A 15,657-nucleotide genomic window follows, 5' to 3' on the forward strand; every position below is an offset into this window, starting at 1 on the left:
CAGAGGAGAGAGCGGTACGGAGGAAGGCGAGTAGAGAGCGGCACGGAGTAGAGCGCGGTATGGAGGAGGGCGGTTGAGTTTGCGCGGTGACTAGTGTGCGCTGCTGAGGCTGCGGGTATATCGGGGTGTCGCTGTACTTGCGGGGTGTGTGAGATCCTCCAGGTTCTCTGGTTCCTCATGTCTGGTGGTCGGGGCCCTCAGGAGCCGCCTGCAGGTTGTCAGTTGTCACACGGATTTAACCCCTGTCTCCCCAGCGCTCTTCCTCTACTGGATTTTGGCCTTCATCTCTAAGACCATCAAGCTGGTGAAGTATTGTGAGAACGGTGTTGGGGTGCACCAGCTGCGCTTCTGTATCACGGGGGCCATGGTGGTCCTGTACGGCCTGCTCATGGCGGTGGAGATCAACGTCATCCGCGTCCGGGTATGTCATAGCTTTATAGGCTCCTCCCCCTCACTCTTAGCCACTCCTCTGATGTTGCTCCGCCCTCTTCTTACAGAAGTATGTGTTCTTCATGAACCCCCAAAAAGTGAAGCCCCCCGAGGATCTGCAGGACTTGGGGGTGCGATTCCTGCAGCCGTTTGTGAACTTACTGTCCAAAGCCACGTACTGGTGGATGAACCCGCTCATCATCGCCGCGCACAAGCGGCCCATCGACCTGAAGACCATCGGCAAGCTGCCCATCGCCATGAGAGCGCTCACCAACTATGTCAGCCTGAAGGACGCCTACGACCAGCAGAAGGTGAAATAGTCTGCAGGGCGTCTCTGAGCGGGGGGTGCAGAGGATACAGGGCGCCCGGCACTGATACATTGTAACAAATTATCCTTGTTTACTTCCATGATACAACTGTAACAAACCCTCAGCTGTGTGATAGGGACCAGACCTGGTTTCAGCCTGAACCACCATAAATTCCAAGGGCCCCGGGAGGCAGTTGTGGCCCTGGGGTCTGGCGGTGTGCGGAGGGTTAATGACGTTATCGCCTCCTCACACGCTTTGGCGCTCTCTGTATTTTTCCATTGTGAGGTGAGACGCTTTACACAAGTGCCTGGACCCCGGCCAATCTGATTGGTGCAGAGACTGCGCTGCCGCTCCAGGGACTTAAAGGGACCCCGTAACCCGAAATCTGACCCTCATCAGAGTCCACTGGGGATCTACTACATATAGGGAATGTAATACATGTGTGTGCGGTACATGGTCACATGGGTAGATGTCTGGTGTATCTAAGTGGTATGCTCTGCTAAGCCGCTGTATCTAATCCTATCCTGTGTGATACTGTATACTGAGCTGTGTATCTAATCCTATCCCGTGTGATACTGTATACTGAGCTGTGTATCTAATCCTATCCTGTGTGATACTGTATACTGAGCCGTGTATCTAATCCTATCCCGTGTGATACTGTATACTGAGCCGTGTATCTAATCCTATCCCGTGTGATACTGTATACTGAGCCGTGTATCTAATCCTATCCCCTGTGATACTGTATACTGAGCCGTGTATCTAATCCTATCCCGTGTGATACTGTATACTGAGCCGTGTATCTAATCCTATCCCGTGTGATACTGTATACTGAGCCGTGTATCTAATCCTATCCCGTGTGATACTGTATACTGAGCTGTGTATCTAATCCTATCCCCTGTGATACTGTATACTGAGCCGTGTATCTAATCCTATCCCCTGTGATACTGTATACTGAGCCGTGTATCTAATCCTATCCCCTGTGATACTGTATACTGAGCCGTGTATCTAATCCTATCCCCTGTGATACTGTATACTGAGCTGTGTATCTAATCCTATCCCGTGTGATACTGTATACTGAGCTGTGTATCTAATCCTATCCCGTGTGATACTGTATACTGAGCTGTGTATCTAATCCTATCCCGTGTGATACTGTATACTGAGCTGTGTATCTAATCCTGTCCCGCGTGATACTGTATACTGAGCTGTGTATCTAATCCTATCCCGCGTGATACTGTATACTGAGCTGTGTATCTAATCCTCTCCTGTGTGATACTGTATACTGAGCTGTGTATCTAATCCTCTCCTGTGTGATACTGTATACTGAGCTGTGTATCTAATCCTATCCTGTGTGATACTGTATACTGAGCTGTGTATCTAATCCTACCCTGTGTGATACTGTATACTGAGCTGTGTATCTAATCCTATCCTGTGTGATACTGTATACTGAGCTGTGTATCTAATCCTATCCTGCGTGATACTGTATACTGAGCTGTGTATCTAATCCTATCCTGCGTGATACTGTATACTGAGCTGTGTATCTAATCCTATCCTGCGTGATACTGTATACTGAGCCGTGTATCTAATCCTATCCTGCGTGATACTGTATACTGAGCCGTGTATCTAATCCTATCCTGCGTGATACTGTATACTGAGCCGTGTATCTAATCCTATCCTGCGTGATACTGTATACTGAGCCGTGTATCTAATCCTATCCTGCGTGATACTGTATACTGAGCCGTGTATCTAATCCTATCCTGCGTGATACTGTATACTGAGCCGTGTATCTAATCCTATCCTGCGTGATACTGTATACTGAGCCGTGTATCTAATCCTATCCTGCGTGATACTGTATACTGAGCCGTGTATCTAATCCTATCCCGCGTGATACTGTATACTGAGCCGTGTATCTAATCCTATCCCCTGTGATACTGTATACTGAGCCGTGTATCTAATCCTATCCCGCGTGATACTGTATACTGAGCCGTGTATCTAATCCTATCCTGCGTGATACTGTATACTGAGCCGTGTATCTAATCCTATCCTGCGTGATACTGTATACTGAGCCGTGTATCTAATCCTATCCTGCGTGATACTGTATACTGAGCCGTGTATCTAATCCTATCCTGCGTGATACTGTATACTGAGCCGTGTATCTAATCCTATCCTGCGTGATACTGTATACTGAGCCGTGTATCTAATCCTACCCTGCGTGATACTGTATACTGAGCCGTGTATCTAATCCTATCCCCTGTGATACTGTATACTGAGCCGTGTATCTAATCCTATCCCCTGTGATACTGTATACTGAGCCGTGTATCTAATCCTATCCCCTGTGATACTGTATACTGAGCCGTGTATCTAATCCTATCCCCTGTGATACTGTATACTGAGCCGTGTATCTAATCCTATCCCGTGTGATACTGTATACTGAGCCGTGTATCTAATCCTATCCCGTGTGATACTGTATACTGAGCCGTGTATCTAATCCTATCCCCTGTGATACTGTATACTGAGCCGTGTATCTAATCCTATCCCCTGTGATACTGTATACTGAGCCGTGTATCTAATCCTATCCCCTGTGATACTGTATACTGAGCCGTGTATCTAATCCTATCCCCTGTGATACTGTATACTGAGCCGTGTATCTAATCCTATCCCCTGTGATACTGTATACTGAGCCGTGTATCTAATCCTATCCCCTGTGATACTGTATACTGAGCCGTGTATCTAATCCTATCCCCTGTGATACTGTATACTGAGCCGTGTATCTAATCCTATCCCCTGTGATGCTGTATCTAATCCTAGAGACATTACTGGGTGGGGGTTGCAGTGCTGTGCAGTAATACTCTCATCCTGTCCACAGAAGAAGGTTCTGGATCAGCCCCATAAGACTCCCTCCATCTGGTTCGCCATCTATAAGGCCTTTGGTCGCCCGATCCTCCTGAGCAGCACGTTCCGGTATTTGGCAGATCTTCTGGGATTCGCCGGCCCTCTTTGTATCTCGGGGATTGTTCAACATCTGAACGGCAACAATGAAGCCAAAACAGAACAGGTGAGTGCGGTGCGATCCAGGATCGGTGGGTGCGGTGTGAGCCAGGACAGGTGAGTGCGGTGTGAGCCAGGACAGGTGAGTGCGGTGTGAGCCAGGACAGGTGAGTGCGGTGTGAGCCAGGACAGGTGAGTGCGGTGTGAGCCAGGACAGGTGGGTGCGGTGTGCGCAAGGACAGGTGAGTGCGGTGCGGTGTGAGCCAGGACAGGCGAGTGCGGTGCGGTGTGAGCCAGGACAGGCGAGTGCGGTGCGGTGTGAGCCAGGACAGGCGAGTGCGGTGCGGTGTGAGCCAGGACAGGCGAGTGCGGTGCGGTGTGAGCCAGGACAGGTGAGTGCGGTGTGAGCCAGGACAGGTGAGTGCGGTGTGAGCCAGGACAGGTGAGTGCGGTGTGAGCCAGGACAGGTGAGTGCGGTGTGAGCCAGGACAGGTGGGTGCGGTGTGAGCCAGGACAGGTGAGTGCGGTGCGGTGTGAGCCAGGACAGGTGAGTGCGGTGCGGTGTGAGCCAGGACAGGCGAGTGCGGTGCGGTGTGAGCCAGGACAGGCGAGTGCGGTGTGAGCCAGGACAGGTGAGTGCGGTGCGGTGTGAGCCAGGACAGGTGAGTGCGGTGTGAACCAGGACAGGCGAGTGCGGTGCGGTGTGAGCCAGGACAGGCGAGTGCGGTGTGAACCAGGACAGGTGAGTGTAGTGCGGTGTGAGCCAGGACAGGTGAGTGCGGTGCGGTGTGAGCCAGGACAGGTGAGTGCGGTGACTGTAGATAATCCTGCCAGTACTGACTCTGCTGTCTACTCCCTCCATGTGACCCCAGCTATGGTCTGCTGACTGGCTGTATCTAATCCTGTATCCTGCTGCTGGGACTATAATAAGTATGTGACCCCCTGCTGCCCTCTCCCCCCAGGACCTGCCCAGCACCCCCTTCATCAGTGTCTGCTTCCTGTCATCCAAGGAGTTCCTGGAGAATAACTATGTCTTGGCCGTCCTCTTATTCCTGGCCCTGATTCTACAGAGAACCTTCCTGCAGGCGTCCTACTACGTGGCCATAGAGACCGGCATCAACCTGCGGGGGGCGCTGCTGGTGGGTACTATGCTCTGGAGCTGGGCGGGGGGGCTCCAGTCTATTGCTGATGTCACACCTCGCTCTTCACTATAGGCCATGATCTACAACAAAATCCTCAAACTCTCCACGTCCAACATGTCCATGGGAGAGATGACCCTGGGCCAGATCAATAACCTGGTGGCCATCGAGACCAACCAGCTCATGTGGTTCCTGTTCCTGTGCCCCAATCTGTGGGCGATGCCTGTGCAGGTACAGCCGCCAAGTAAGGGCCCCGCTAATACCGGGCGACTGTGACATCATCACCTGGCAGTATATCAGATCAGTGATGTCAGTAACAGGGGGCGGGGCTGTGACTACCTCTCAGACATGGTATATACAGGCTGGTTGTCAGTAACAGGGGGCGGGGCTGTGACTACCTCTCAGACATGATATATACAGCTGGTTGTCAGTAACAGGGGGCGGGGCTGTGACTACCTCTCAGACATGGTATATACAGGCTGGTTGTCAGTAACAGGGGGCGGGGCTGTGACTACCTCTCAGACATGATATATACAGCTGGTTGTCAGTAACAGGGGGCGGGGCTGTGACTACCTCTCAGACATGTTATATACAGCTGGTTGTCAGTAACTGGGGGCGGGGCTGTGACTACCTCTCAGACATGATATATACAGCTGGTTGTCAGTAACTGGGGGCGGGGCTGTGACTACCTCTCAGACATGATATATACAGCTGGTTGTCAGTAACAGGGGGCGGGGCTGTGACTACCTCTCAGACATGGTATATACAGCTGGTTGTCAGTAACTGGGGGCGGGGCTGTGACTACCTCTCAGACATGATATATACAGCTGGTTGTCAGTAACAGGGGGCGGGGCTGTGACTACCTCTCAGACATGGTATATACAGCTGGTTGTCAGTAACAGGGGGCGGGGCTGTGACTACCTCTCAGACATGGTATATACAGCTGGTTGTCAGTAACAGGGGGCGGGGCTGTGACTACCTCTCAGACATGGTATATACAGGCTGGTTGTCAGTAACAGGGGGCGGGGCTGTGACTACCTCTCAGACATGGTATATACAGCTGGTTGTCAGTAACAGGGGGCGGGGCTGTGACTACCTCTCAGACATGATATATACAGGCTGATTGTCAGTAACAGGGGGCGGGGCTGTGACTACCTCTCAGACATGGTATATACAGCTGGTTGTCAGTAACAGGGGGCGGGGCTGTGACTACCTCTCAGACATGATATATACAGCTGGTTGTCAGTAACAGGGGGCGGGGCTGTGACTACCTCTCAGGCATGATATATACAGGCTGGTTGTCAGTAACAGGGGGCGGGGCTGTGACTACCTCTCAGACATGATATATACAGCTGGTTGTCAGTAACAGGGGGCGGGGCTGTGACTACCTCTCAGACATGATATATACAGGCTGGTTGTCAGTAACAGGGGGCGGGGCTGTGACTACCTCTCAGACATGGTATATACAGCTGGTTGTCAGTAACAGGGGGCGGGGCTGTGACTACCTCTCAGGCATGATATATACAGGCTGGTTGTCAGTAACAGGGGGCGGGGCTGTGACTACCTCTCAGACATGATATATACAGCTGGTTGTCAGTAACAGGGGGCGGGGCTGTGACTACCTCTCAGACATGGTATATACAGGCTGGTTGTCAGTAACAGGGGGCGGGGCTGTGACTACCTCTCAGACATGATATATACAGCTGGTTGTCAGTAACAGGGGGCGGGGCTGTGACTACCTCTCAGACATGGTATATACAGGCTGGTTGTCAGTAACAGGGGGCGGGGCTGTGACTACCTCTCAGACATGATATATACAGCTGGTTGTCAGTAACAGGGGGCGGGGCTGTGACTACCTCTCAGACATGGTATATACAGGCTGGTTGTCAGTAACAGGGGGCGGGGCTGTGACTACCTCTCAGACATGCTATATACAGGGGGCGGGGCTGTGACAACCTCTCAGACATGGTATATACAGGGGGCGGGGCTGTGACAACCTCTCAGACATGATATATACAGGCTGATTGTCAGTAACAGGGGGCGGGGCTGTGACTACCTCTCAGACATGGTATATACAGCTGGTTGTCAGTAACAGGGGGCAGGGCTGTGACTACCTCTCAGACATGATATATACAGGGGGCGGGGCTGTGACAACCTCTCAGACATGGTATATACAGCTGGTTGTCAGTAACAGGGGGCGGGGCTGTGACTACCTCTCAGACATGATATATACAGCTGGTTGTCAGTAACAGGGGGCGGGGCTGTGACTACCTCTCAGACATGATATATACAGGGGGCGGGGCTGTGACAACCTCTCAGACATGGTATATACAGCTGGTTGTCAGTAACAGGGGGCGGGGCTGTGACTACCTCTCAGACATGATATATACAGCTGGTTGTCAGTAACAGGGGGCGGGGCTGTGACTACCTCTCAGACATGATATATACAGCTGGTTGTCAGTAACAGGGGGCGGGGCTGTGACTACCTCTCAGACATGGTATATACAGGCTGGTTGTCAGTAACAGGGGGCGGGGCTGTGACTACCTCTCAGACATGATATATACAGCTGGTTGTCAGTAACAGGGGGCGGGGCTGTGACTACCTCTCAGACATGATATATACAGCTGGTTGTCAGTAACAGGGGGCGGGGCTGTGACTACCTCTCAGACATGATATATACAGCTGGTTGTCAGTAACAGGGGGCGGGGCTGTGACTACCTCTCAGACATGGTATATACAGGCTGGTTGTCAGTAACAGGGGGCGGGGCTGTGACTACCTCTCAGACATGGTATATACAGCTGGTTGTCAGTAACAGGGGGCGGGGCTGTGACTACCTCTCAGGCATGATATATACAGGCTGGTTGTCAGTAACAGGGGGCGGGGCTGTGACTACCTCTCAGACATGATATATACAGCTGGTTGTCAGTAACAGGGGGCAGGGCTGTAACTACCTCTCAGACATGATATATACAGCTGGTTGTCAGTAACAGGGGGCGGGGCTGTGACTACCTCTCAGACATGGTATATACAGGCTGGTTGTCAGTAACAGGGGGCGGGGCTGTGACTACCTCTCAGACATGATATATACAGCTGGTTGTCAGTAACAGGGGGCGGGGCTGTGACTACCTCTCAGACATGATATATACAGGCTGGTTGTCAGTAAAAGGGGGCGGGGCTGTGACTACCTCTCAGACATGGTATATACAGGCTGGTTGTCAGTAACAGGGGGCGGGGCTGTGACTACCTCTCAGACATGCTATATACAGGGGGCGGGGCTGTGACAACCTCTCAGACATGGTATATACAGCTGGTTGTCAGTAACAGGGGGCGGGGCTGTGACTACCTCTCAGACATGATATATACAGCTGGTTGTCAGTAACAGGGGGCGGGGCTGTGACTACCTCTCAGACATGGTATATACAGGCTGGTTGTCAGTAACAGGAGGCGGGGCTATGACTACCTCTCAGACATGATATATACAGGCTGGTTGTCAGTAACAGGGGGCGGGGCTGTGACTACCTCTCAGACATGGTATATACAGCTGGTTGTCAGTAACAGGGGGCGGGGCTGTGACTACCTCTCAGACATGATATATACAGCTGGTTGTCAGTAACAGGGGGCGGGGCTGTGACTACCTCTCAGACATGGTATATACAGCTGGTTGTCAGTAACAGGGGGCGGGGCTGTGACTACCTCTCAGGCATGATATATACAGGCTGGTTGTCAGTAACAGGGGGCGGGGCTGTGACTACCTCTCAGACATGATATATACAGCTGGTTGTCAGTAACAGGGGGCGGGGCTGTGACTACCTCTCAGACATGATATATACAGGCTGGTTGTCAGTAACAGGGGGCGGGGCTGTGACTACCTCTCAGACATGATATATATACAGCTGGTTGTCAGTAACAGGGGGCGGAGCTGTGACAACCTCTCAGACATGATATATATACAGGCTGGTTGTCAGTAACAGGGGGCGGGGCTGTGACTACCTCTCAGACATGATATATACAGCTGGTTGTCAGTAACAGGGGGCGGGGCTGTGACTACCTCTCAGATATGGTATATACAGCTGGTTGTCAGTAACAGGGGGCGGGGCTGTGACTACCTCTCAGACATGATATATACAGCTGGTTGTCAGTAACAGGGGGCGGGGCTGTGACTACCTCTCAGACATGGTATATACAGCTGGTTGTCAGTAACAGGGGGCGGGGCTGTGACTACCTCTCAGACATGATATATACAGGCTGGTTGTCAGTAACAGGGGGCGGGGCTGTGACTACCTCTCAGACATGATATATACAGCTGGTTGTCAGTAACAGGGGGCGGGGCTGTGACTACCTCTCAGACATGATATATACAGGCTGATTGTCAGTAACAGGGGGCGGGGCTGTGACTACCTCTCAGACATGGTATATACAGCTGGTTGTCAGTAACAGGGGGCAGGGCTGTGACTACCTCTCAGACATGGTATATACAGCTGGTTGTCAGTAACAGGGGGCGGGGCTGTGACTACCTCTCAGACATGATATATACAGGCTGATTGTCAGTAACAGGGGGCGGGGCTGTGACTACCTCTCAGACATGGTATATACAGCTGGTTGTCAGTAACAGGGGGCAGGGCTGTGACTACCTCTCAGACATGATATATACAGGGGGCGGGGCTGTGACAACCTCTCAGACATGGTATATACAGCTGGTTGTCAGTAACAGGGGGCGGGGCTGTGACTACCTCTCAGACATGATATATACAGCTGGTTGTCAGTAACAGGGGGCGGGGCTGTGACTACCTCTCAGACATGATATATACAGGGGGCGGGGCTGTGACAACCTCTCAGACATGATATATACAGCTGGTTGTCAGTAACAGGGGGCGGGGCTGTGACTACCTCTCAGACATGATATATACAGGCTGGTTGTCAGTAACAGGGGGCGGGGCTGTGACTACCTCTCAGACATGATATATACAGCTGGTTGTCAGTAACAGGGGGCGGGGCTGTGACTACCTCTCAGACATGATATATACAGGCTGGTTGTCAGTAACAGGGGGCGGGGCTGTGACTACCTCTCAGACATGATATATACAGATTGGTTGTCAGTAACAGGGGGCGGGGCTGTGACTACCTCTCAGACATGATATATACAGCTGGTTGTCAGTAACAGGGGGCGGGGCTGTGACTACCTCTCAGACATGGTATATACAGGCTGGTTGTCAGTAACAGGGGGCGGGGCTGTGACTACCTCTCAGACATGGTATATACAGGCTGGTTGTCAGTAACAGGGGGCGGGGCTGTGACTACCTCTCAGACATGATATATACAGGCTGATTGTCAGTAACAGGGGGCGGGGCTGTGACTACCTCTCAGACATGGTATATACAGCTGGTTGTCAGTAACAGGGGGCAGGGCTGTGACTACCTCTCAGACATGATATATACAGCTGGTTGTCAGTAACAGGGGGCGGGGCTGTGACTACCTCTCAGACATGATATATACAGCTGGTTGTCAGTAACAGGGGGCGGGGCTGTGACTACCTCTCAGACATGATATATACAGGCTGGTTGTCAGTAACAGGGGGCGGGGCTGTGACTACCTCTCAGACATGGTATATACAGCTGGTTGTCAGTAACAGGGGGCGGGGCTGTGACTACCTCTCAGACATGGTATATACAGGCTGGTTGTCAGTAACAGGGGGCGGGGCTGTGACTACCTCTCAGACATGATATATACAGGCTGGTTGTCAGTAACAGGGGGCGGGGCTGTGACTACCTCTCAGACATGATATATACAGGCTGGTTGTCAGTAACAGGGGGCGGGGCTGTGACTACCTCTCAGACATGGTATATACAGCTGGTTGTCAGTAACAGGGGGCAGGGCTGTGACTACCTCTCAGACATGATATATACAGCTGGTTGTCAGTAACAGGGGGCGGGGCTGTGACTACCTCTCAGACATGATATATACAGGCTGGTTGTCAGTAACAGGGGGCGGGGCTGTGACTACCTCTCAGACATGATATATACAGGCTGGTTGTCAGTAACAGGGGGCGGGGCTGTGACTACCTCTCAGACATGATATATACAGGCTGGTTGTCAGTAACAGGGGGCGGGGCTGTGACTACCTCTCAGACATGATATATACAGGCTGATTGTCAGTAACAGGGGGTGGGGCTGTGACTACCTCTCAGACATGATATATACAGGCTGGTTGTCAGTAACAGGGGGCAGGGCTGTGACTACCTCTCAGACATGGTATATACAGCTGGTTGTCAGTAACAGGGGGCGGGGCTGTGACTACCTCTCAGACATGATATATACAGCTGGTTGTCAGTAACAGGGGGCGGGGCTGTGACTACCTCTCAGACATGATATATACAGGCTGGTTGTCAGTAACAGGGGGCGGGGCTGTGACTACCTCTCAGACATGATATATACGGCTGGTTGTCAGTAACAGGGGGCGGGGCTGTGACTACCTCTCAGACATGATATATACGGCTGGTTGTCAGTAACAGGGGGCGGGGCTGTGACTACCTCTCAGACATGATATATACGGCTGGTTGTCAGTAACAGGGGGCGGGGCTGTGACTACCTCTCAGACATGATATATACAGCTGGTTGTCAGTAACAGGGGGCGGGGCTGTGACTACCTCTCAGACATGATATATACAGGCTGGTTGTCAGTAACAGGGGGCGGGGCTGTGACTACCTCTCAGACACGGTATATACAGCTGGTTGTCAGTAATAGATATTTCCGGGTCTCTCTGTAGATTATTATGGGGGTCATCCTCTTGTACAAGCTCCTGGGGGTCAGCGCTCTGGTTGGCGCCGCGGTCATCGTCCTGCTCGCTCCGATACAATACTTCATTGCTACGAAGCTGGCTGAGGTTCAGAAGGACACCCTGGTGAGTACGGCCCTGGCGCCCCATCTGCTGCCGCTCAGACTTTGGGGTAACCGTGTCTCTGACCCTTCAGGATTATTCCACCGAGAGGTTGAAGAAGACGAATGAGATCCTGAAGGGTATAAAGCTGCTGAAGCTGTACGCCTGGGAGAGCGTCTTCTGCGCCAGCGTGGAGGAGACCAGGATGAAGGAGCTCAGCAGCCTCAAGAAATTCGCCCTCCACACCTCCCTGTCCAGTACGAAAATAGGGGGGCCGGGGCTGCAGTCTTACAATGTCTGGGGGTTATGTCAGGGGTTTGGGGGGCCGGGGCTGCAGTCTGGGTTGTTGGGGGTTATGTCAGGGGTTTGGGGGGCCGGGGCTGCAGTCTGGGTTGTTGGGGGTTATGTCAGGGGTTTGGGGGGCCGGGGCTGCAGTCAGGGTTGTTGGGGGTTATGTCAGGGGTTTGGGGGGCCGGGGCTGCAGTCTGGGTTGTTGGGGGTTATGTCAGGGGTTTGGGGGGCCGGGGCTGCAGTCTTACAATGTCAATGATGGGTGAATAGTCTGTGCCGTGACGATGGATGATGGGACTATTTGGTCTGGGGGCTGTGGGGGGGCTCCGATGCCTGGGATTACATTCTGCGGAGTGCTGACCTGAAATCTCAGAATCTGGGTCATCAGCACAGATGGGTGTATAGAGGGCGACAGCGCAGCCTGCGGGCGAGAGCCAGAGAGTGCCCTATTGTCTCCATGTATAGAGGTCGTGGCAAGGAGGGGGTTAATGTTAACCCATAACTGACCGGTCCGCCTGTTATTTGGTAGTTTTCCAGGTCAGGCTGTCAGGGCATGCTGGGAGTTGTAGTTCTCATCCTCTTCTGATGTCTGTGATCTTCTGTATTTTGCAGTATTTATGAACGCAGCCATCCCCATCGCGGCCGTGCTGGCGGTAAGATCGGGTCCTGTGACTGTACTGTATGGCGGTAATATGGCGGGTGATCACGTGTCAGGGGGTCATTCACCCTAACCATCATTTTGGGGCCCCTTGTATGCCCTTCTTGCTTTTCTCTAATATGTAACCTGGTTTCTTGTGTGGCCCTCAGACATTTGTCACCCACGAGTACGTGGAGCACGAGACCCTGACCCCGGCCAACGCCTTTGCATCCCTGTCACTCTTCCACATCCTGGTGACTCCGCTCTTCCTCCTCTCCACGGTTGTCAGATTTGCGGTGAAGGCGCTGGTGAGGTGCGTCATCCATCCCTTATAGGTGACCTGTAATCACAGCTATGGCCACTGGGGGCGCTGCACTGTTATATACTGTACGAGGCTGCTGTTGATACACATGCCCTGCTCATATATATATATAATGAGGTCTATGTATAGGTGTAAATGTGTATATATCTATAATGAGGTCCATCTGTAGGTGTATATGTGTATATATGATGAGGTCCAAACCACCGCACCACAGACCATATCTACACCCTGCACAGCCTCATCAAGACGCACGTCCACAACACCAGAAGAGGCAAGATATTCACCTGCTTCGTAGACTTTAAGAAGGCGTTTGATTCAGTATGGCACCCAGGCCTACTCCTAAAACTCCTAGAGAGTGGAATAGGAGGAAGAACGTACGACGTCATCAAGAGCTCCTACACCGGAAACCAGTGCAGTGTGAAGGTGAATGGGAAAAGGACCGCATACTTCCAACAGGCCCGAGGGGTCAGACAAGGCTGGAGCCTGAGCCCAACGCTCTTCAACATCTATATCAATGAACTGGCTACAGCCCTGGAGACCTCACCAACCCCAGGCCTCACCCTGAACAATCGAGAGGTGAAGTTCCTGCTATACGCCGATGACCTCCTACTCCTGGCCCCCACCGAGAAAGACCTCCAAGAAAGCCTGTCAGTGCTGGAAAAATTCAGCACCACATGGGCCCTACCCATCAACCAGAAGAAGACCAAAATCATGGTATTCCAGAAGAAGGGCCACAATAAAGCCTCCACCACCCCACAATTCACACTGAACGGCTCCACACTGGAGAAAACCAACAGCTACACCTACCTGGGGCTGGAGCTCAGCCAATCAGGAAGCTTCAAAGCAGCAATAGAAACCCTGAAAGCAAAAGCCTGCAGAACCTTCTACGCCATCAGAAGACAACTGTACCACCTCAAACCACCGGTGAGGGTCTGGCTGAAGATATTTGACGCAGTCATCACCCCGATCCTTCTCTATGGCAGCGAGGTTTGGGGCCCAGCCACCTACCCAGACCAGTCAAAGTGGGATTCCAGCCCAACAGAGAACTTCCACCTGGAGTTCTGCAAATACCTGCTCCATGTCCATCGCAACACCACCAACATGGCCTGCAGGGCAGAGCTAGGCAGACTCCCCCTATGGCTCACCATACAGAAGAGGGCGCTAGCTTTCCAGGCACACATCCAGGGGAGCGACTCCTACCACCACCAAGCATGGCTAAGCCACCTGAGCAAACCAGACACTCACCAACCAAACAGCAGCCAACCACCAAACCAAAAACACCAACAGATGATAACCAAGGCCGAAATAAAGGCGACCACAGAGGCAAACAGAGAGCGGTACATTGAAGAATGGAGAAACGAAATAAATAACTCCAAGAAACTCACCAATGTGTACCAATCCCTACAAAGGGACTACACCATGGCCACCTACCTGGAGAGAATACGCCACCCCAAGCACAGACAGACCCTGAGCCGGTACAGACTGAGCGCCCACAACCTAGAGATAGAGACGGGGCGATACAGGCAGACGTACAAGCCACGGGAGAAGAGACTGTGCCAGCACTGTGACCAGGGGGCCCTAGAAGACCAGACCCACTTCCTGCTACACTGCACCAAATACTCAGCTGTGAGGGCCGTCTACTACCAAAGACTCTCTGCCCACATCCCAGACTGGGAGAAGAAGAAACTCTACATCCTACTGGGAGAAGAAGAGGCCACTGTGGAGATCGCTGCCCAATACGTGTCCAGCTGTCACCAAACCAGAGGAAGATGAGACTCCATGGACTGTTATATTTATCCCAATACACCCGCCCCGCCCCCACCTCCCCATATAGCAGCCACCAACTAAGAGGAAGATGAGACTCCACGGACTGTTATATTTATCCCAATACACCCGCCCCACCCCCACCTCCCCATATAGCAGTCACCAACGAAGAGGAAGATGAGACTCCACGGACTGTTATACCCCAAACCATCCGCCCCACCCCACCTCCCCATACTCACCCACCCAAATCCAACTCCCCCCCCCCCCCCCCTACTTTATGACATGGCATTGCATTATCCTGCTGAAAGTAGCCATCAGATGTTGGGGACATTGTGCTCATAAAGGGATGGACATGGTCAGCAACAATACTCAGGTAGGCTTTGGCGTTGCAACGATGCTCAATTGGTACCAAGGGGCCCAAAGAGTGCCAAGAAAATATTCCCCACACCATGACACCACCACCACCAGCCTGAACCGTTACCGATACAAGGCAGGATGGATCCATGCTTTCATGTTGTTGACGCCAAATTCTGACCCTACCATCCGAATGTCGCAGCAGAAATCGAGACTCATCAGACCAGGCAACGTTTTTCCAATCTTCAATTGTCCAATTTCGATGAGCTTGTGCAAATTGTAGCCTCAGTTTCCTGTTCTTAGCTGAAAGGAGTGGCACCCGGTGTGGTCTTCTGCTGCTGTAGCCCATCTGTAGCCTCAAAGTTGGACGTACTGTGCGGCGTTCAGAGATGCTCTTCTGGCTACCTTGGTTGTAACGGGTGGCTATTTGAGTCACTGTTGCCTTTCTATCAGCTCGAACCAGTCTGGCCATTCTCCTCTGACCTCTGGCATCAACAACGCATTTCCGCCCCCCACAGAACTGCCGCTCACTGGATGTTTTTTCTTTTTCGG

General features: G+C 52.3%; 2 protein-coding genes across 2 annotated transcripts in view; one reads left to right on the plus strand and one right to left on the minus strand.

Annotated features, from left to right (window-relative positions):
- Positions 1–15,657, minus strand: part of GOLT1B (golgi transport 1B) — a 266,853-nt gene that overhangs the window by 193,028 nt on the left and 58,168 nt on the right. The gene's annotated exons all lie outside the window — the stretch shown is intronic.
- Positions 1–15,657, plus strand: part of ABCC9 (ATP binding cassette subfamily C member 9) — a 78,716-nt gene that overhangs the window by 15,746 nt on the left and 47,313 nt on the right. Inside the window, 9 exon segments of the mRNA XM_075275510.1 lie at positions 255–421; positions 498–740; positions 3,601–3,789; positions 4,685–4,861; positions 4,937–5,092; positions 11,627–11,761; positions 11,832–11,994; positions 12,641–12,681; positions 12,836–12,978. Of these exon segments, the coding sequence (XP_075131611.1) occupies positions 255–421; positions 498–740; positions 3,601–3,789; positions 4,685–4,861; positions 4,937–5,092; positions 11,627–11,761; positions 11,832–11,994; positions 12,641–12,681; positions 12,836–12,978 (1,414 nt within the window).

The sequence above is a fragment of the Leptodactylus fuscus genome, chromosome 5, assembly GCF_031893055.1.
Source record: "Leptodactylus fuscus isolate aLepFus1 chromosome 5, aLepFus1.hap2, whole genome shotgun sequence".
Lineage (NCBI taxonomy): Eukaryota > Metazoa > Chordata > Amphibia > Anura > Leptodactylidae > Leptodactylus > Leptodactylus fuscus.